General features: G+C 43.8%; 1 protein-coding gene across 2 annotated transcripts in view; it reads left to right on the top strand.

Annotated features, from left to right (window-relative positions):
• Positions 1 to 19,322, top strand: part of AK8 (adenylate kinase 8) — a 74,049-nt gene extending 54,727 nt beyond the window's left edge. The window contains exons 12-13 of one of the 2 annotated variants that reach the window (XM_087752905.1): positions 16,103 to 16,183; positions 18,749 to 19,321. In XM_087752905.1, the coding sequence (XP_087609031.1) occupies positions 16,103 to 16,183; positions 18,749 to 18,995 (328 nt within the window). In that variant the 3' untranslated portion in view covers positions 18,996 to 19,321. Of the gene's footprint in view, positions 1 to 16,102; positions 16,184 to 18,748 lie in introns of both variants that reach the window. The other variant, XM_087752906.1, reaches the window with a different exon arrangement.
• Positions 19,323 to 20,256: the final 934 nt, after the last annotated feature.

The raw sequence follows: 20,256 nt of genomic DNA, 5'->3' as shown, positions 1-20,256 counted from the left end.
ATGGTGAACTTCCCGTATTTTTGTAAAGTTTACTTTCTCCTTTTAAAAGTTCGGTTTCCTCACAGAATTCTGACTCTAGTTGTACGTTCCTGACCTCCATGGATGAGACTGCATAGAATTACCTGCTATAGGAGCAAGCCCTCAGCTTTCATTCCACCGTTCAAAATATAATCACAGCTCAAAAACTTGCTGCCATTTTGTGTTAAAAATGTTACTGCCCGTCCATTATACTGAATGCAGGTTTTTATTAACTTTCTGTTAATAAATAGCTGAAATGCATTTTGCTCAGTGATTATTAAAAAATTCTTCTATTCCAATTCTGTCATTCTTACAGTAAATAGCTGTTACTCAGAAAAATCATCCCATAAACCACAGCAAAATCGATGTTGGCAGGAGAGAAGCTTGGGCGTAACGACGAGGGAGAACTAAGAACAGATTAATTTCTTAAAGTCTCTTCTATGTCCTTCTTTGGCTGCATATTTGCACTACAAACATAGGAAGTTTGATCAGTACAGCTTCCAAATTGTCCCGTCTGCAAAAACTTGAGAGCAGCTTCCTCTGACTTATTAAGCATCACGTTGTTTTACTGCTAAGTGTAGGAGAGCTCCATATTCGGGCTGAATATTTGTTTTTAGTTCCTGCCTTGTAAAGAATTTCTCCAGCGGTTCCCAAGTTTCTCACCATGCTGTCTTCCTTCCCCCCAGCCCTACCTGACCCTGCTATAGATCTCAACTGTTGTTTTACCATGTTGATGTTTTGTCTATATTTGCTATAACCAGATGCCCCTCTTTGCATGCAGCACTGGGACTCATCCCCTCTCTCCTATCAACAATAATTAGCCTTGTAAGACTAATGGAAGAAATCGTGTCTAATTACCCTGTTGAAGGCCCAATTATGTTATTAACATTTGTGGGCTATAAGCTAATGATGAGGAGAGCCTCTCATTTGCATAGCATTAAGTTAATTGAGCTGGAAGCTATGGGGTGGATGGCGGTGATGATAGCAGGATTCTGTTACAGAATGGATAATGGTGACCGGAGCAGGACGATTCACCTGACAGGTTTATTAATTAACGGCTATCTGATTACCTAAAAGAAATGGCAAGTGGCAGTCCTTCTGAAAGAAGCTGCAGTATTTTTTTAATGAAAGACGCTATATCACTGCTGACATTCTGGGGTGATTTATGGTAATGGCAGTGTAAGCTCTTTACTGGAAGCCTACACAAAAACCCGTTCTGGGTTACTTCCGACCCTTGCAGAAACGCGCTGCAAAGGTCTGATATTTCTGAATATGCCTAATTCTTACATGGTGCATGAAGTAGGGCTGTGCCAGTGAATTTGTGTGGCTGTATGAACAGGGTATTTTGAAAATCCTTAATCGTTAGGTAATCTGGGAGTTTTGCCCTTGGAAGAACCGGAGGATTTGATTTTGTAAAAGATTTTTTTTCACTATGGTGTTAGGCAGGAATCTATGTTTTATTAGGGAGAAAATAACTATGACTCTTCAGCTTTTCACAGTTTCTCAGTATGTACAAACTGCAAGTGAAGGTGAGTGCCCTTACCTTCAATTTATTTCTAGGTAAAAACAGTTATGCAAAGTTGTTAGGCCTTTTAAGGAACAGGAATCTTTTTTATTTAAAACAGTTCTAAGAATAAAAATCCATCTTTTTCTTTTTGATTAGATGTCAGGTTCTGTCTGGTTAATTCCAAACACGTTGTAATTCACAACAGATTCAGACAGAGTCTTGTTTGAACTGTAGTATCTTTTCGATTGAAAAAAAAATTATTGTTTAAAAGTTGCCTGGGCAATCAATCCAAGGCTGCGTAACTTGCTACGCAGTTAATCGTTGTTAGAAACCCACACCTCAGTTCTGAATGTATCTATCTGAATGTCAAATATAACTTCCAGTCAGCAGATCTTTTTAGATTTTTTTCAGCCACATTGAAGAGCCCATTATTAAATCAGGTGAACTCCAGACCTTACCTAGTGAGTAAGATACCCCGTTCATCCTGGAACAGCCTTTGACCAGACTTGTCCCAGGAAAAAAAGAGAACACTACAAATTTTAACCTTCCAGAGAATGACTTTTTATCTGTTTAGGTGGCCTGATGATTAGTGTTTCAATAGTAATAGAGTTGTGAAGAATAGAGACCAATAGATAAAATACAATCACCACGATTTTGCTGTTGGAGAACTTACATGCACAAAGTCTCCCTGCATTCTGCGACTGGCATTTGTTGGGTACAAAGGAGCTGAGAACATTGCCTTGATCTGATGTGGTAAAGAGGCCAAAATTTTAGTTCACTAGATACATACAGACATTCACAAATCACCACAAGCACTTTTGGTCAGAAGGGGAAGAGAAGAAAAATGAAAAAATCAAAGATGAAGGAAGTAATCTGGGAGAATAGCTCCTGGAGCCAGCTAAGAGTCTGAGCTGTTCACTGGTTGTGACTGGCAGCTGCCAGCAAGAACAGAGAGAACCAGCTGCCACTGATGGAGGGCACCCTACTCTGGGGAGCTGCGGACACCTGCGTGGCATGGAGCGAGTGAGGGAGAAGTGTTGGTGTAACATCTACAAGGAGCATCTTCCATCTCCCTCCAGCACGCGATGGTACAGAGCCTAATGTCCGTAGTTGTGTAGAAATTACCTAAAAACGTTGTTTAGGAAACCTAACACAATGAATAAGTGCCTTTGCTGGAATTTAATCCCTACAGCCTCCTGGTCCTCATTAGCTTTCTGTAATCACTAACCCACACAGTCAGTGTTGAACAGAAATATCTTTATTGTATAAATTAGTTTTTCTGTAAGGTGTTCTGTAGTTTGCCACAGTGCCTTGCTGTATAAAACAGACAAACACAGCATCAAGCCAAGATCTGATAGATCAGGAATTGCGTATTTAATTCAGAGTTCTGTATGGAGTGCTCATAAAAGCTTGATCATGATAGAGGGGCCAATAAACATTTGGGAACATAAATATTTCTGCAGGAAATGGCTTTGTGAAACATTTAGTTGTTGAGTAATAAGAAGAACAGAGAAAATAAGAAGAGTAGAAATCTCTAGGTACTAATCTGATGGGTTATATATGTTGCAATGATAATAATGTTGAGAGAGAATTTTTATGGGACCAGTAGCAACAAATACATTGAGTCTTGCACTTTTTACTAATGTCTTCATCTTCTTGTGCTTGCCCCACTTGCTATTTCTGCTGCTCTAAAATTCAGCTCTAAACCTAAAAAAGCAGTGGATGCGTGTCCAAAGAAGGGCAACGAAGCTGGTGAAGGGTCTGGAGCACAAGTCTTACGAGAAGCGGCTGAGGGAGCTGGGGGTGCTCAGCCTGGAGAAGAGGAGGCTGAGGGGAGCCCTCATCACTCTCTACAACTGCCTGAAAGGAGGCTGTAGCGAGGTGGGGGTCGGTCTCTTCTCCCCAGTAACAAGCAATAGGATGAGAGGGAACGGCCTCAAGCTGCGCCAGGGGAGGTTTGGGTTGGATATTAGGAAAAACTTCTTCACGGAAAGGGCAGTCAGGCCCTGGCACAGGCTGCCCAGGGAAGTGGTTGAGTCTCTATCCCTGGAGGTATTTAAAAGACGGGTAGAAGTGGTGCTCGAGGACATGGTTTAGTGGTGGACTTGCCAGTGATAGGTTAACGGTTGGACTTGATGATCTTAAGGGTCTTTTCCAACCTTAACGATTCTATGATTCTGTGAGCCCTAGGGGTGCTGAGCTGCTCCTCTGTTTGGACACGAGGGTGTAAGTTCTCTGAATTTGCATGAGCTGAGTGTTTTGAGCAGGCAGGGCAAAGCCTTGGAGTCTCAGGCCATGATCTGTTCACTAAAGGAATGGATCAAAACCTACAGAAGGCCAGGCAGCGTTTGCTGTCAGGGATGGTCTGCCAGGGAAAATATAACTATGGGAGGATTTCAGGGGAAATGATGCTCTCTCTTTGTCTTTTGTTTTTCTGGAACATCCCTTACTTGAGTATTTAGGCATCAGTCCAGCCAGACAGCACAAGGAGATATATTTTAGAAAAGCACACATCAAACAGTATTTTAAATGGCCAAATTGTAGAACAAAACATTCTGGCAACACAGCTGGTGCTCTTGTCAGTCTGTAGGCTAGAAAATAAGAAAAGAACCTATAAGAAAAATAAAAACAACCTAGGAATAGCTAATCAGGTTAGAAAGGATGTTTTGGCTGCAAGGATTTTGAGGGCTGTAGAGAAAAATAGAATAAGATTAGAAAATGTTTGTCCATCCTGTATGACAGATGTGGGAGAAGATGTAATCATTTGTTACTTCTCTTTTTTTCCTCTGAAAACAGCAGCAGCAATGAGCTGGCAGGCACAGTGAAATGCAGTTAGCAAAAGTAATGGGAGTTGAAAGTTTGACCTTTTGTGATGGAAATTCGATATGAAAAAAGGGTCTTTTGATAATTTCTCTATCCAATCAGATATAGGAGATGTCTTGATCCTGTTTCCTCATTTGCATGCTGACTGATCTCATTTGAAAACCCAATCATTCAGAAATATTGGGACGTCAACAGAAATGTTACAAGCAAGGAGCTGTTTTATCTGAAAGGTCTGCAGGATGTCATCTCTTGTTTTTCACTCCAGTGGCCTGATCTCTTCTTCATGATTCCATGTTTTTATTGGCACGATAAGTTGAACATATTGAAATGCAAATAGCCCTTTCCGCATTGAACCAAAATACAGTTTTTTCGATATGATTGATTGTATCCAGGGCACTTCAAAAGCAACAAAGAAAATACTTGCTGCAGTGCCTCTCATTTCTTGACATTGCCAAGTTCTGACGTTTCTTGTTAGCAGTCATTGGCAGAAAGTGAGTCCTGGGCCTGCGTCTCACCTCTGCGTTCCCCCAGGTAAGGCCCACATCGATGCAGCTCGCTGTTTCTGGGACCGGTGCATGAGGTCATTTAGTTTGCCTACGCACGCACACACACACACGCACTTTGTTGTTATCCCAGGTGCTGAGTGTCATAAATGTATTTAATGGATTTTACCAAATTACAGATGTGTTTAATCCAACAACGGTATGATTCAAAGCCTACAAGATCACATGTTGGCTTTCAACTGTGTGTGTAACTGTCCAGATGATTATCTGGCTAGTCAGATTTCAGATCCTAGGCACTGCCCACTTAGGTGAGTTTAGGATCAACTTTATCTCCCAGACAATTTAACCTTTCTATTTTCTAGAACAGGCAATCCAATTTCCATTTTACTCAACCACGCAGTGGGTTAATGGCAAGTTTTCCTGCTGTGTAACTGGTGTCATTATCCCTTATTTCAGAGATTGCCTATTAAACTAATGTCTTAAGCCAAAGTTTTGCATTACTTAACCCAGAAGCTAGGGACAAACTAACAATATATCGTATTTCTGAATAAAGGAAATTATTTAAAATAATTCTTTTTTTGGCATACTACCTTTTAAACATCAGGGTCAAGCTATATGAGAAATCTTTTTTCTTTAGTATCCCAAGATTTTTTTTCCCACCTGTTTCTCCACCTGGACAACCCCTAGCCTGCTAATCTGAGTGCTGTCCTGGGAAATGGGACACTCAGCTCCTTCCTTCTGGGGCTCCTTACGCTTGCTCTGCTTTTTAGAAAAAAGTAAGTATTCACTGAATGTAAGTCTCCTGCCTCCCTGCTGAACACACGCATTCGACTGCAAAGATATTCTGCTTTTCTGGTTTGATGCAATTCTTTATACAAAACAGAACAATTCCAACAGGAGGGCAGAGATGGATTTTCTTAGTTGAGTGTTGTGGCGCTTGGCTGGGAGCTGGTTCGTAACTGGGATGTCAAAGTGAAGCTGGCACATTTTGAAGTTCTCCTGAGCACCAGCTGTTGGCTGCCCCTACCTAACAAAACCTTTCTCAAAACTGGTGCGGTGTTGCACAGTTTTGCTTCTGGCAGAGCAGCACACCCCCTTGTTTCTCCGGAGCGGGCAGATATGGAGAGGGGATTTCACGCTCTGCGCCGAAGGGTGGAGCACGTGGGGAGGAGAGGCACATACCGGGGCGTCAGGGAGGGCGCGCCGCAGGGACTGCTCTCCGAAGCCAGATCCTGGAGGGAACGGGCACGAGGAAAGGGATGAACCAGATTATAGGCTTTACATAATAGGATATCTTGAAAGTCATTTAGCTGGTGTTTGTAGAAGACTTGGAAATTTAAAGCTCTAAATTAGACAGGAGGTCAAGATTTACCACATCGTTCCTCAGGTGGGTGACAATACACCTTGTTAGGGACCCAGAGAAGATCACAGTCTTCATCACTGAGCTACAGAAATAGCATATTTACCCAGCTTGTTCTTTATTCAATAGATTTCAGGGTCTAACTACAAGTTAGTGCACGTGTTTGTGATATTTATCTGATAGTACCTAATTTCTCCGGCAATACATATACTACTGTATATGGGTTGGGAATTTCATTGCTAGAAGAACGTGCCTGTTTTTGACTGAGGACAGGAGTAAATTGAGTGATAGGCCTCTTCAAATCAAGAGAATCCGTTTCATCAAATCCTGTGGCCTGTCAGCTGGGGGGGAGCGCTTTCTAAAACAGCAGAAATGGTAAATCCCCACATTCCTTGTGTAATAAACTGAAGTTGTTGGGATGACTAGCTAGCACGATTCAGCAGCTCTCTGAATTAGACACTGAGCATTCTCCCAGATGGGAAATCAGCCTCCTTCATCTCTCCTGTATTTTAGAATATCGAATTATATAAGTTAAAACACTATGTATTGATAACCACAGCAATCTAGCTCCTCCCTGCTGGATTTTTTTAAATATACTTCCCTCCCCACCTTCTTCTTTTGCTCCTCAGTATTAAAAAAAAATGCAGCTTGGTGTACCAATATTTTCTCTGCGGTGAAGTCAGCATAGAATATTAGTGTCCAAAAAGTTGTAAAACAAAAGACTATCATATGTTGCACCTTTTAATCATGTAATTGCTGAGTGACATTTAACTCTGAGGCTTTAAGTTACTCCTTTGTCAGCCAGCCTTCTCCTTCTGCCCCTCTCGTTCCTCCCTCCTCCCCAAGCAACCTGCTTTTGCAGAGTAGTGCTTTAACTACACTGAAGTTTGGCTGGGCTTCTACATATTACAGCAGCAACACGAAAGCAAACAATTGAAGTATTTGAGAACAATGAAATATGTATGGCTATCTGTGACAGCCCTATAAAGCAGAGCAATTAGCCGCGTAATCCGAGAAAGCCAAAGCGACCGGCAGCCCACGGTTCCCTATTAGTTAAATGCTTTTTGTACGTCCTCATCCCATCAAATCAACTAACACTTCCTTTAATTGGTTCATGAATTATACAGCTTGGCTGCATTATAATTTAATCACCAGTAAACATTCCTGGGGCCCGCTGTAAAGTGTATAGCGCTCATTAATTCCTTAATTTCAGCAGATGGAAGGGGAGATCGGATGAACGGTGGCAGTACAGAGCGCCTTGGGCAATGGAAGAAGGAAAAAAAGGTGGGGGGCCGTTTAGGTTTTTTAAGGGCTGTCAGAAACTCAATCTGTGAGCTGTCAGCAGCTTGGACCCGTTTTCCCCCGCCTCCCCCTGCCTTCACCCCACCTACTGCTGCAAGTGACTGACGGATTCATACGGAGGCTTGTCAACCCGTCTTTAAACATCAAGCCAGCGGGTAAACCAAGCCCAATGTAAATTAATTCTTGTCTTACGGGCCCCCCTTTCTCTGTCCCCATGAATATTTCATGGCGGGCAGCATAAATATTAATTCTAATAGCTCTGCACAGTGGTTATTATTTCTGTTTTATGACAAATATTCATAAAATATTCAGGAGCCTTTTTTAGAACATTTACACACTTGATTGTGAAATTTTCCAGCTTCCCGGGGACACAGTAAACATATTGGGGTTCTCTTGATGGACTTTTTTCTCTCTTAATTAATACTACGCCACATTAATATTTAATCAGGTTTAGTTTTCTTTTCCCCAGAAGTGAACCCTATTACATTTGAGGATTTATTTGACAGTATTTAAACAGGGAATTTTTATTCCCTATTATGAAATCGGTTTCCTTTGACACATATATAAAATGACACATTATAATCCATTCTTTTATTCCCTCCCTTTGCCCCCAAATCATACATTTTTTTGGTGTCAGTTCTTTATTTTATTTTATATACCAAATATCCTACCAACAACAAAAGTTAGCGTTTAAGTGATGGGGGTGGGGGAGTTTAATGTAGCATTTTATAGGAACACTTAAGATTAAACATCATTTACTATAAATTTGTTTCCATTTATTTAATAAGGAAGAAAAGTACAGGTTTCCTTGTTAGGAGCAGGAGGTACTAGAGAAAAGCTGCAGACAGGTAGCAAAGCCATCAGTTCTGGTATGAGTTTGCTAGTGCTTAACCCTGGAGTTCTTGCTCCGCTCAAGATTTGCTTTGCAGAATCTAATTATTGCAGGGGAGGGTTGCAAGCATCTAAGGAAACATGACTGCATTTGGGGAAGCGGGTTCAGGTTCCTGACCTCGGGCCTCTGGGGCTGCAGAGGCTTTCGATTATCTGAGACTGAGTTTGATTAACCTTGCGGAGAGTGGAAATCGTGCCAGCCACATTACTCTAAAGCAGCGCTGGCTGCCATCTTATTCTGTGATTCATAAAGCACCGCTGGAATGAACTCCAGGGGGAATGCAAAGATGCTAGAATAACAGCTGAGAGTAAGAAGGAGGCAAAGAATAAAAATGAGGGGAGAAATGTAAAGCAGTTTTGAATGGAGGTACTAATGCATCCAAGTCACTTATTACATGTGGAAAGAGTTAATATTGCCGTCTCAAAAGAAGCTTTAAAAATGCATTGAAGCCCCTCGTATGAAACCATTTGCTCTGTCTACGCGTGCCTTTCGCTGTGCTTCTGTCACGTTTACACAGCCGGTAGTTCTTCAGACCACTGTCGCGTGGAATGGCTCTCGCTGCCAAAAGGCCTGGGGTTCTTCGCTGGTGTAAATCCGCGTGACGCCAGTGGAGCTACTTTGCTTTATCCCAGCTCGAGATCCAGCCCATTGTTCTGTAAAACAGACAGACAGTGCTACCCGGCAAGGCGGCGCCTGTTCCCCCTGCCTAAGCTGGTGCGGCACCCGCTGAGATGCTGCTGAGATACCAGGCTGGTGGGGTGGGGTGCGGGAGGGACCCTGCCACCTCGGCTGTCTGGGCTGTTGGAGGCCGAGCACGTCTAACTGGTGGGTGGAAAACATCTAACAGTCATTACTCTGCACTGCTGGTGAAGGGAAGGAACATCTGCAGCTACGAAGGATGTTGTTCATCTCGCTCCCCTGGCCAGAAGCCGTGTCCTGGGAATAGTGCCCCACTCAGCTGCCTTTTGTAGTTATTCGACAGAAATGCATCCATTTGAAAAGAAAGATCCAGTGGCTGGAAATCGCTTGTCATCCCATGAATCACTATAGGAGCTCAATGAGCAAAACACTTGTGCCGATTAACCTGTGTTTTAGTGTTTATGCAATGTATTTTCCCTTATGGTCAAAACCTACAGGGTGAAATTACTTCCCAAAATAGCATCAAGCATCTTTCATCAGAAGATATCCCAGAATTTGAAAGACATCAGTGAATAAAACCTCCCAACAGCTCCTTCCATAAATAAGAGATAAGGATCATTTCATCCATTGCAGAGACGTGCAGGAGCGGTATTTAGGGTAGGAAGTGAACTAAGATCCATGTCCAGCCAGTAGCGCAGCCTCAGAAGATCATTTGTAGTCTGGTTACCCATGGGCAAAATACCTGGGTTATCGCTGCCGTGAGAGAAACCTGAACGAGGCTGGGGAAAAGGTAGATGGCACCTATGTAACCAGTTTAATTTTTAAGAGGGGATTTGGGGATGCAGAATGTAATGATGGAAATATAATGTGCTCAGGATCCTGTGGCTGGGCCCTTAGTTCTCGAGAAGAGGCTTAGCCAAGTTTTCAGATTCAGGGTGTCTTTATACTACGGGAAAGGGAGCATTCTTTAGGGGAACTGATTGATCCAAGTCAGGTATCTCCGGCTAGAAAGTCAATAAAGCAAGATGACCTGGGTTTTAGCTGGGATTAGTCACTTGGATTCAAACCTGAACTTCCTTCTACCTGTCAGCTTGAACCACTAACTTGATTTGCCATATTATCGTGATAATTCAATGGTGCTACCCAAGAAAAAGACCTTTTTGCAATGCAGATTGTTCTTGTATCTGGGCCAAGCCTGCCATCCCACCCCTGTCTGGCTTGTGGTCCCTGTAGGATCCAGAAGTTTGTAGTTTTGTGCATTTTTGGAAGCTTTTAAAACCAAAAAATATGGTCAATTTTAACAATGGGTCTTACAGTTCAGCCGAATTCAGGACAGTGGCTAGAGATGGTACTTGTCTCCCTGCCAGTTCAGGCCGTAATGCCCCCCAGGGCTTTTCCATCCTTTGCGAGAACTGTGTTATTTCCTTCTCCGCCTGCTTTGGCTCTGTTTTATGAACCAAAGGGAGGAGCTTGCATTTGTGCCAATGATCACATAAGGATTTTACCTGTGGTAACCTTTTAGAGAGCTACTGCATCCGTACACTTCAACAAATTCATCTCTTTTTTTCAGCTTTATATCTCAGTTACAAAAATTGTAGCCCTTGCATTGCCAGAACTAAGTCTTCCAGGAGAGTTATTTTCCATGGGGAATGGTGCCATAGCATCAGGTAACATTGTATTGATATCTCCATATTGAGTAAGATGTTCTGTGACTTACGAAAGGCTCAATTTTCTAGCCTTCACTTCAACATTTTCTATTTGTCTGCCTGGAAAAGTGGGTAACTTTGTCTCCTTTCCTCTCCTTTCTCTCCTTTCTTGCCTTCCTCTCGTTCTTTCGCTCGCTCTCTTGCTCTCTCGTTCCCATTCTCTTTTGCTCTGGTGTAGCTGGGGTTCTGTCAAAGTTCTGCCAGCAAAGTTTGCTGTAACTTTGAGATCACACAGGCATCTGATCTTCACTTTTTTTTTTTTTTTAAAGCAAACTGATGTGGTACGTTGTAAACTGCCAGGAGCACTTGCTAATTTAGTAGTTAATGACAGTCACAGAGAGTGTTTTTCTTGCCCCTGGAGAGGTTTTAGACACAGCTGGGGTAGATTTGCCACTATCAATTATGCACAATTTTAAACAAGAATTGGCCAGCAGGGGCCTCTTTTTTTTGCAGAGTGCAGAGCGTGAAGAATGGGAATATGGCAGCTGGTACCTGCCTACGAGGGAGAAGATATATAGGAGTCAAGAAAATAAGGGAAAGATTAATAGTTTACTATTTTTAAAGTTGCGGTTTCAACTCTAAAGTTCAAATGCTATGTTAAAAGTGGCCCAGTGGTGTTTGGTGTTGTATCTTTTTTTAATTCAAGCATCCTAACTTTATTGCAAGGCTTGATCTGGCCCTGATATAGCCACAAGCAAGGCAGTAGTCTCTGTTTTTAAAAGCCAGCTAGGGAGTTAGGATTCTGTCTTAGATATCATGTTACATCATTTTTCATCCTTAAATGAAAACAAGGTATGAATTCAATTAGATTTAATGGTATAGGTCAAATTTCACAGACAATAATTTTACAAAAAGGGCTTGGCTTTGGGCTCCCCTCCACCAATGGCAGCCCAGAGCAACTGCAGGTAATGGGAAATGCCAAGGATGAGAGTCTGACCTAAGTAAATAGCTCAGGTCTAGAACAGTCAACATCTGGATCCGTCTAGGTTAGCCTCATAAAAAAGCTATGTTTACATTACAAGACCAAAACTGGTGAAAGGCCGTGGCTTACAGGCAGAGCTTCAGTTCTCTTGAGATGTGAAGGCAGCTGGCAAGGCAGCGGAGCTGTCCTGGAAGGTGACTGTCAGGACGCAGGAGGAGCGTGCTTTAATCCCTGGCTCCGTGCTACCAGGATTCAGGCACACGGCACTTGCTTGTCTTACGGCAACACTCATAATTTTTCCATTATAGGTGCTTTGAGTCAGTGATGTTATATTCACAAAACAGGAAAACCACCACCAAAAAAATTCTCCTGAGGACAACTCTGAGCACTGTCAATTGTTAATAACTTGGATTAACTAGGTTGGTTGCCATCTGGAACAAATGCAGTTCAGGATTAGGTGAATGCTGTTGTGTACGTCAAAAAACCTTTCTTCACTTATTGTATGGTTGTGATGCATTTTTCCAAAAATGCTGTCTCATGATCAGGTGTGAAATCAAACTTCTACCACCCATACTTTTACCTTCTCCTCGCGCCGTCTGCCAAGGGAAGCTATCGGGATGCTCTGGTGACCTCTAGGATCTTAGACGACGCTGTCTGAACAGTCAGAGGGCAGAAGCGGTTGGAATACCCTTTTGGAATGCCAGATGGCTGGTAGGAAAACAACATTGTATTCCAGCTGTTAGAGGCCGTATATATTTCATCGTCATCCAAAGGCGACTGGTTCTCATTTGACTAGGTACACGGTGAAGGTGTCATCAACATTATTAATTTGTTGGAGTTTAATCTCTCTAATGTATCTGAAAGCTGTGATAGATTAGATAAGTGGTGTCAAGTACAGTGAGGAAGAGGCAGGATTCTGACACGAGATTTTTTTTTTCCCTTTTAACATTTGTGTTCACGGTTTTATTATCTGTGAAAGCTAGCTGACAGGACTGGACCTTCTCTCCCATCCCTCTCCTGGGAGAGAGAACAAAGGAGAGCGGACAGAGCTTTGCTTACGAATCACTTGGCTTCAGTCCTGCGTCTAGCAGCAATGTTGCTGCTCGGTGGTAGTTAGGGGGACATTTGTCCTCCGAGGCCTGGGCTGAGAGGCTCTACCGAGTTATGCCCCGCAGAGCACCAGTTTGTAACTGGATGCCAACGATTTTGGGTTGCCGCTAGGTAGATGCTGAGCCCGTGATGCAGGAGGGAGGATTCTTGGTGCCTCTCTGCCCAGCCCTCCCCGGCGCGCACCTCGCCTTGCTGCTGATTGACGTTACTCACTTGTTGCGGAGCTGAACTAACAGCTTGCCAACTCTGAAAGAGAAGCTGCGCTAGATGCTAATCTAGCAGTATAATGTAGTATACTTTGATATGAGGCTGTGTTTCCTTGCCTCCCTGTCTACCAATTCTGATGACATCTGTTTCATATTTCCCCTTGATAGAAGTTGTGACACATTACAACATACAAAGCCTGGCTGATTCCTAAAGCGAGCTTTACAGAGGATGCATTTATGTGAAAAAAATTACACTCGGTACGTGAAAGGGGCCAAGCTCTGCTTGGAGATGAATCCAGTACTTGTAAGGAGTTGTTCCAGTTACTGCTCTAAATGCTGAATCAAGGTCGTCGGTGCAGCCCTCTATCTTACGAGGATTTCCAGGAGAAATCCGACAGACGTTACCTGGACAGTTGGAGGGTCAGGTTTGTTATGTGATCAGAGTCATAGTAGCCTGCAAGAGGGACACGGGCGAAATGTTGCTCAGAAATACCTTGAGGAGCCGAAGGAGATGTATCATATGCCCAAGGCTTATACTTCACAGAGAGTGCATACATGTAAATAGGCTTTACTCATGTGAGTAAGCCTCCTGGGGCTGTATAATAGACTGTGTGTGGTATGTGTCTCCTTCAAAATGATAATAAAGCTTTCTAATTGGAAGTATTTTAAGTCTAGACGGTGGCTCTGTCAGTGTTTTTCCCCTTCATCTTTTTTTCCTGCTTCTGAACGATTTTAAACTGACAGCCCCGGGGAGTGATGTTTTCTCTTATCTATAGGAGATGTACGGTGTGGCAGGGTAAGGCATCCCACCTTCCTCTGGAAGGACCACTGGATTAGGAGTTTGTGCTGTTGTATAGTGTATTCTGTGTGCCGTTACACAAAGCATGTGGGGAAAAAAATCCATATTAGCAGGAATGTCTATACTCTCCCACATCTTCCCCCTACACTCTTCTTTAATGGTGACACCAGACTGGATAATAAGAAGCATCTTGTATAAAAAAGAAGGGAATCTCAGACAAGGCTTTCAGAGTTCATTTTGTTGGCAGCTTTTTAAGTGGAGTTTTTTAGGCTCTTCTGTTTCAAATACCGTAATACTTTTTGAGTTAGTATCTATGAATTACGACAAGCTTTCTTGATATGCCAGGTTATAATGCTTTAGTGGTTTTGTTTATTTCAGAATATAATAGGAAGCCGTATCAATTATCATGACTGTATAAATGTTGTTCCTCTCTACTAGAATATTCATCTTGAGACATATCATCAGATGTTACCTGTTCTGACAGTCACGTTTTTGTGCCATTGTTGGGCAACAGAGACAAAGAAAAACAAAATGTTAAGAGTGTAAGGGATAAAAGAGTGTAGAAACTGTTGTTCTTTTCCTGTCTTTGGAATCTCCGAGATCTTGAATGTTTTATTCCCGGCTGTTATTTTGTTACCACAGTGTGAATAGAAGTCATTATCTGTAAACATTTGAAAAGAGAGATGATTTTCATAACTTTAAATCCTACAAAGGATTCTAGTAATCTGCTATGTGCATGCCGAGGTAAAGCTCAGCCTTTCATCTGGTCTGATCCCACCCAGTCAGTGTAAAATGTTCCTTTGGTGAATGTCTAAAGCATGCAGTATCTGTTGTGAGAGGCAGACACAAACAAAAAGAGGAAGCCTGGCCTTGAAGGCAGCAGCAGGAGAAGGTGTATTATAAAGAAAGATGTATTTACAGCCTTCAGGCCATGTTTGGTTGGGAAAAGTTTCTTTTCATAAGTTTTCAAAGGAAGCCTTATATTTTATTTTGTTCTGAATTAATCATTGAATGTGATCTTCGTCCAGATCTGCTTTAGTCTCCTATTGCAGTGGCCTCTTCCAAAAGCTGAGGGACAGGGGACTCGCGTCTGCTCATCCTCAGCAGTTTGTCAAGAATTTTCTGCTGAAGAGCTTTTGAACTAGAACGTAAAATTCTAAAAAACAGAACCGTTATAATGAACCAAAATGCCAAGGAGGAGTCAACGTGAGATGGGCACACCAGTTTCTATGCAACAGTGTAATGTGACTGGGGTCAATAGTGGTGTATGTTGTTTTCTGGTTCTGCATCCATGATTGAAATCAGGGCCTTTGCGTAACCTGTTTAAACGAAATGAGTTGGCAAAGTCCCGCTCCATCCCGCTCTGGTAAAAAGCTGTTCGTAGCATGGAACCCACATCACTGACACCGAGGGTCTGACTTTTTAAGATGCTGAGCGCCTAGGTCTTGTTCAGACTCAATGGGAATTGCAGATTTTGATCTTAAAATCAAACATTAATATTTCCTCTTTAGCAGTCTCAACAGCAAGGCTGATTGTCAAGTGGGTTAAGCCGTACCGAGCTGCCTTCTGTGCCCTGGCGCTGTTCTCTGCAGGTCAATGCTAGCGGAAGGGACGGGGAATTGTCAGCATCGTAACGTGGCACGTATTAGGTCTTATTCCTCAGTCTGCTTTACAGGATGCGGGACGGGAGTGGGGGACAGGAGGACTCGCACTGCGGGGCTGTGTGGGGAGGCAAGGGCAAAAGAAGTGGACTAAAACAGCAAGAGGAAAATCCCTTTCATGGGCACTGAGTCGTGCAGTGCTGTTATTAGGGAAGAATGCATAATACTGGCAGACAAGCTCTTTTTCTGTCTTTGACAGAACGGTAGCAATTTTTTATTTACCTTTTGCAGAATGTCATTGTGATTGTATTTGCTAGTTGGGTGGAGACGCTGGATCCAGGGGAAGCTCAGAGGTAACTGCTGGATTGAGAGCGAGCTATGACAGACTGAGATCGGCTCCAGCTGTATTTCAGTCACTGCTGTCCACACCGCATTGTCCGTTAGGCCCTGACAGTGCACGCAGCACCACGCGTACTGGGTGTCAGAGAGCTGCTGCCTTGGTGCGCTTGGAGACTAACCAAGATGTGAGGAGAAGAACCAGAGAAGAGCGGTCCTGTGCATAGGCTAGTGGTCTCTGGTGCCACAGGTTTGAGTGGTGCTGGCACTTCCACGTTTGTGTGTGCCGTTCGTTTGGGTAAGGATTAACTCATACTCTGAATGTCACAAGTGATGTTCTCAGCATGTTAATGCACTTAATTGTTATGTTCTCCCTAGGGTATTTTTCTTTAATCTCCCCTATGAATCCATCATGGAACGACTGTCTCAACGGAGGATTGATCCCGTCACTGGGGAAAGGTTAGCACTAATGTCTGATGTTTAACATTTTTCAAGAGTGCCAGTGAGATGAAAGCACCAGACAGACTTCGTAGAAATCTAAGGAAACTCAGGAATGTTGTACTCTTGCTTAGGGACTGGAGTACCAACCCACCTACGTGCTGCAGCAAGCTCCTGCTCTCAGAATAGGGCATTTTAAAATCTTGGAGCCTGAAATCTACAGTAGCAAGTAGCTCAGATCTAACATTTTAATGGTAACTAAGTTGGTTGGTAAAATAACGCTGAGGGAAGATGTCTGAAACCTAGCCTAAATGGAGATGGTTTTCAGACATTCCCGTGGGCATTTTGAAGGCTTCCCAGCCAGGGAAAATGGAAAACTTGCTGCATTTTACTTCCCCCAGCTCCTGTGATGCTTCCGTCTGCTGTGAGATATTAATATATTTCCTGCTCGGTAGAGCAAACTCATTTGAGTCACTGAGTCACTGTAAGGTTGGGTTCTCGAATGCGGCAGTTCATCCCCCTGGCAGTCGCATCGCCTTCTCTCACCAGTGACCTTCAGGTTTACTGCCTCCTCCACCCTTGTTTTTCGGGGAACAAGTAACAAGGAAATATCTTCCTAAATACCTGCTGGAATTGGTGTGGATTTGCAACTGCACTTGTGCTCTGTTTGTGTGATTCCCCACACTTAAATTTTAAACCACTATTTGACTTTTCTAATGGTTAAATGCATCCTATTGAATCCAGGACAAATACTGAACCCTCAAAGATTAAGGCCGTAAATACTGGATTCGTCCCAAAGTGATACATGATTATGCAGACATCTCACTCGAGGTGCAACATTAACTTGTGACAGCAGCAGTGATTTGCTGGAACTGTTCTCTTTGTTTTAGCAATAAGCGATGCAGTTGTTCAGAAGAAATGAACAGCGTGAAGCAAATCATTCACACATCTCTGCATTTCTTATCATTAGGATTAGCCTGTTCGGTATCTGCTCCAGTTAACACGCTTTCTTCTTCCAAACTCTGGGTTTTATTCCTTCCAAATTCATTGTGAATTGAATTGTTTTAGATGCTGTATCTAATCCTCGGCATTATGTTAAACCTGCACCGCTGGCCCCAGTGCAGCGAAGAGGGTGGCCTTCGGCTGTGCTCTAAATACTTCTAGTGTGGAATGAACTCTGTGTCCACGTCACTGTACCAGCCGGAGCTGTAACGCAGTTCTGCGCAGAGACACCGAGGCTCTGCTTCTCTCCTTGGTTTTGCATCTACCCCAACAGTTTCAGAAAATTTGGCTGGGCGGGAAGAGGGATAAACTGGGTTTGTATTAGGGCACAGGAGACATTTACTCAGAAGTAGAATTAGTGTGGCAGGAAATTTAAATACGTGTTTGCAACAGAGCCGTTAGTGATTGCTGGGAGCCTCTGGCAATGCAGAAACATCGTCAGAATTCTTTTTGGTGTCAGCGGTCCGGGCAGACCGAGCCGGACTGCGGCACTGCTCCAGGACGCCGATGACGAAGATCCTCTGTCTTGCTGAAGCCTGCTGACTGGTTGAGTGAACCTACAGCTGTGAATTCAGGGAAGCCAAATTCTGGCATTTTGGAAATTTGAAATCACCAAAACCTACCTCAGAGTGAATTAACCTCTTTTTATCTTCAGCTATTATAAAAAGATGTTAGCAATTACAGTCTAGCTGGTATCTGCCCAGAAATAGAGACTGAGGTAGAGTATTTGTGTCTTCTTAACTTGTTGATCTTTAGCAAACACAGTACTAACCCGACTTGTAGTGGCGTATCAAGAGGAAGCATACCTGTCTTTCAAGCTGGAGCTTGTGGTGATTTGGAGCCTGTGTCGAGCGAGGGCTGTGCTCCCGCTACCCTTCAGCCGCTCGCTGGAAGCACTCGGCCACGTGCGTGCTAATAGGAAATACTTTCAAAATTTAATATTGGTGATCCCAGCCCTGTTGCTGCACTTTTGAATCTTGGCAGGAAAGTCCCCAGTGTCTGAGAGCCTTAAGCACATTTTAAGTTACAGGGCCTTCGGCAGTGCCTGGACACGGGGCTGTGCTTGGGCTCGCTGATTCAACGCAGAGCAAGCACTCAAAGTTCGGCAGTTTTTTCCTGACTGATGTCCAGCATCAGCGTAACAGTGAACCACAGCAAAGATTGTTAACGGATGCTAAGGTTTCAGGTTAGGCTTTTTTAGATTTTTTTTTAAAGATAGGAATCAAAGATTACAAGTAAAGCGTGTTACCTGGGGAGTGGATCTGGAGCAGATCTGGAAATGCTTCTGAACCTGGAGCACTGGGCACGTAGTAGGGATTTCTCCACACCTTGTGTAAAGTGTATAAACGCTAGCAGCCCTCGCTCTGTGTCACCTCCAGAGAAACTCTTGGCTTTTGAGTATCCAGGATTCTTGAGACCAGGAATGACAGATTACTTGCCCTGAAATTTCCAATCATTGTTCTAAAACCCCAACCTAGAGAAGAAAGAGGCATTTCCAAGGAACTGTGATACGCGGTATCTTAGGAAATGGCTGCGGCATCCTCATCTTGAGCTGAAGCAGTGGCATTTGTATCTCATCCTCAGATACCACGCTACGTTCAGACCAGCACCCACACCGGAGATCCAAGCCCGGCTCAGGCAGAACCCTAGAGACAAGGAAGAAAATATTGAGAAGCGCGTGGAAACCTATTACAGGAACATCAAGGAACTGGAGGATTTTTATGAAGATGCCTTTTATGTCAATGCTGACCAAGACCCTCATGTTGTCTTTGAGTTTATAGAAAGCTGTATCATTAAGCCCCTTCCATGCAAAAAATTAAAAAGTTTATAATTAATAAGGATGATTTCTGGAACAGTTGATTTTAAACTTTTCCCGGGAACGTTTGCAGGCCGGTCACTGACGTGGCAGGTTATCGCACGTGAAGAGGAGGTCCCGCAAGCTCTCTTAAATCTGAAGCTCAGCAAGGCTGAGTGAAGTACAGAGAGCAAGAAATTCTGCTTTAGGGGAAATTTTTTTCAGCTTTTGTTTTGTGATCCAAGGTACGAAGCACTGTGGCTAGGGAAGCTCCTGTGTTTAATTCAAATATCTTTTTCTGTTTCTGTGATTCGGTGAATAAGTTTTGTCTTAACTATGTAATACCCACGAAGCCAATTTGGAGCATTAAAGCTACGAGATGTGTTTGTGTCTTAATTCACTCGGCGCTGTCCACCAAAACCACCCACGCCCGACCTGTCTGCCTCACTGCCACGCTCGCTGCGAGCAAACACAAAAGCAAAGAGAAAACCGAAGCTTGCAGCTCTGGGGTGCGCTTTCCCCAAAGACAACTGCAGTGCTTGGAGGCCAGGATGCAGAGGTTTTTACTCCCTTCTTAACTCAGATTGCTTAAAAAGTCCTGGCAAAACAGTCGCTCTGCAGATGCACCGGCCGTCCCCGTCACCCTGTTCAGCAGCGCAACCCTGCGGCCGGGCAGAACGACTCACAACAACCAGAAAAAGTATCCAGAGCCCTGGAAAACTGGTTGCAGGTTCTTCACTTTCAGAACCCAATTAAGGCCATAACGAGCTGCAGGAGCAGAGAGGTTACTAAATTCTGTTCCCTCGGGGAGGGGGCTCCGCCTGCGGCTGCCCCGACTGAGCTGGGGCTGGGCAGCGTGGGGGCCAGGTTTTTTGGCTCTGGCTGGATCTGGCTGCAGTGAACGCTCAGGTAAGTCTTTCTTCACTGGAGAATCCTTGATGAAAAGCACGGCACGCTGTTAGCTGGCTCAGAGTGTGGCTATGGGAATGCACATCCCTAATACTTGCAAGGAAGGGGCGTGATTTGCTGTTGTGATTCAGAGGAGCGCGGAGTTTGATGCCTCTATTTTGTCTCCCTCTGTTTCTCCCTTGTGTACAAGTGTGAATTCCCCTTGACCGGGGGACGGGCAGGAGTTTCAGCTTTCTCTGTGTCTGGGAGGGTGCGGGAGGCACCTGCCCTGCCCTGGCAGGGAGGCCAGGCCTCCGGGAGCCTTCTGGTTTCAGGTGACTTCTCTGATCCTATTCTGTAAATAAGTTTGCGCCTCTGTGGCTGCCTTTGACCGTGTGTGTCTAGGTCT

Source organism: Nipponia nippon, unplaced genomic scaffold (assembly GCF_047370975.1).
Source record: "Nipponia nippon isolate SJK-2023a ecotype South Korea unplaced genomic scaffold, ASM4737097v1 scaffold_16, whole genome shotgun sequence".
Lineage (NCBI taxonomy): Eukaryota > Metazoa > Chordata > Aves > Pelecaniformes > Threskiornithidae > Nipponia > Nipponia nippon.
Note: the sequence above shows the minus strand (reverse complement) of the source record. Positions and strands in the feature narration are given on the sequence as shown.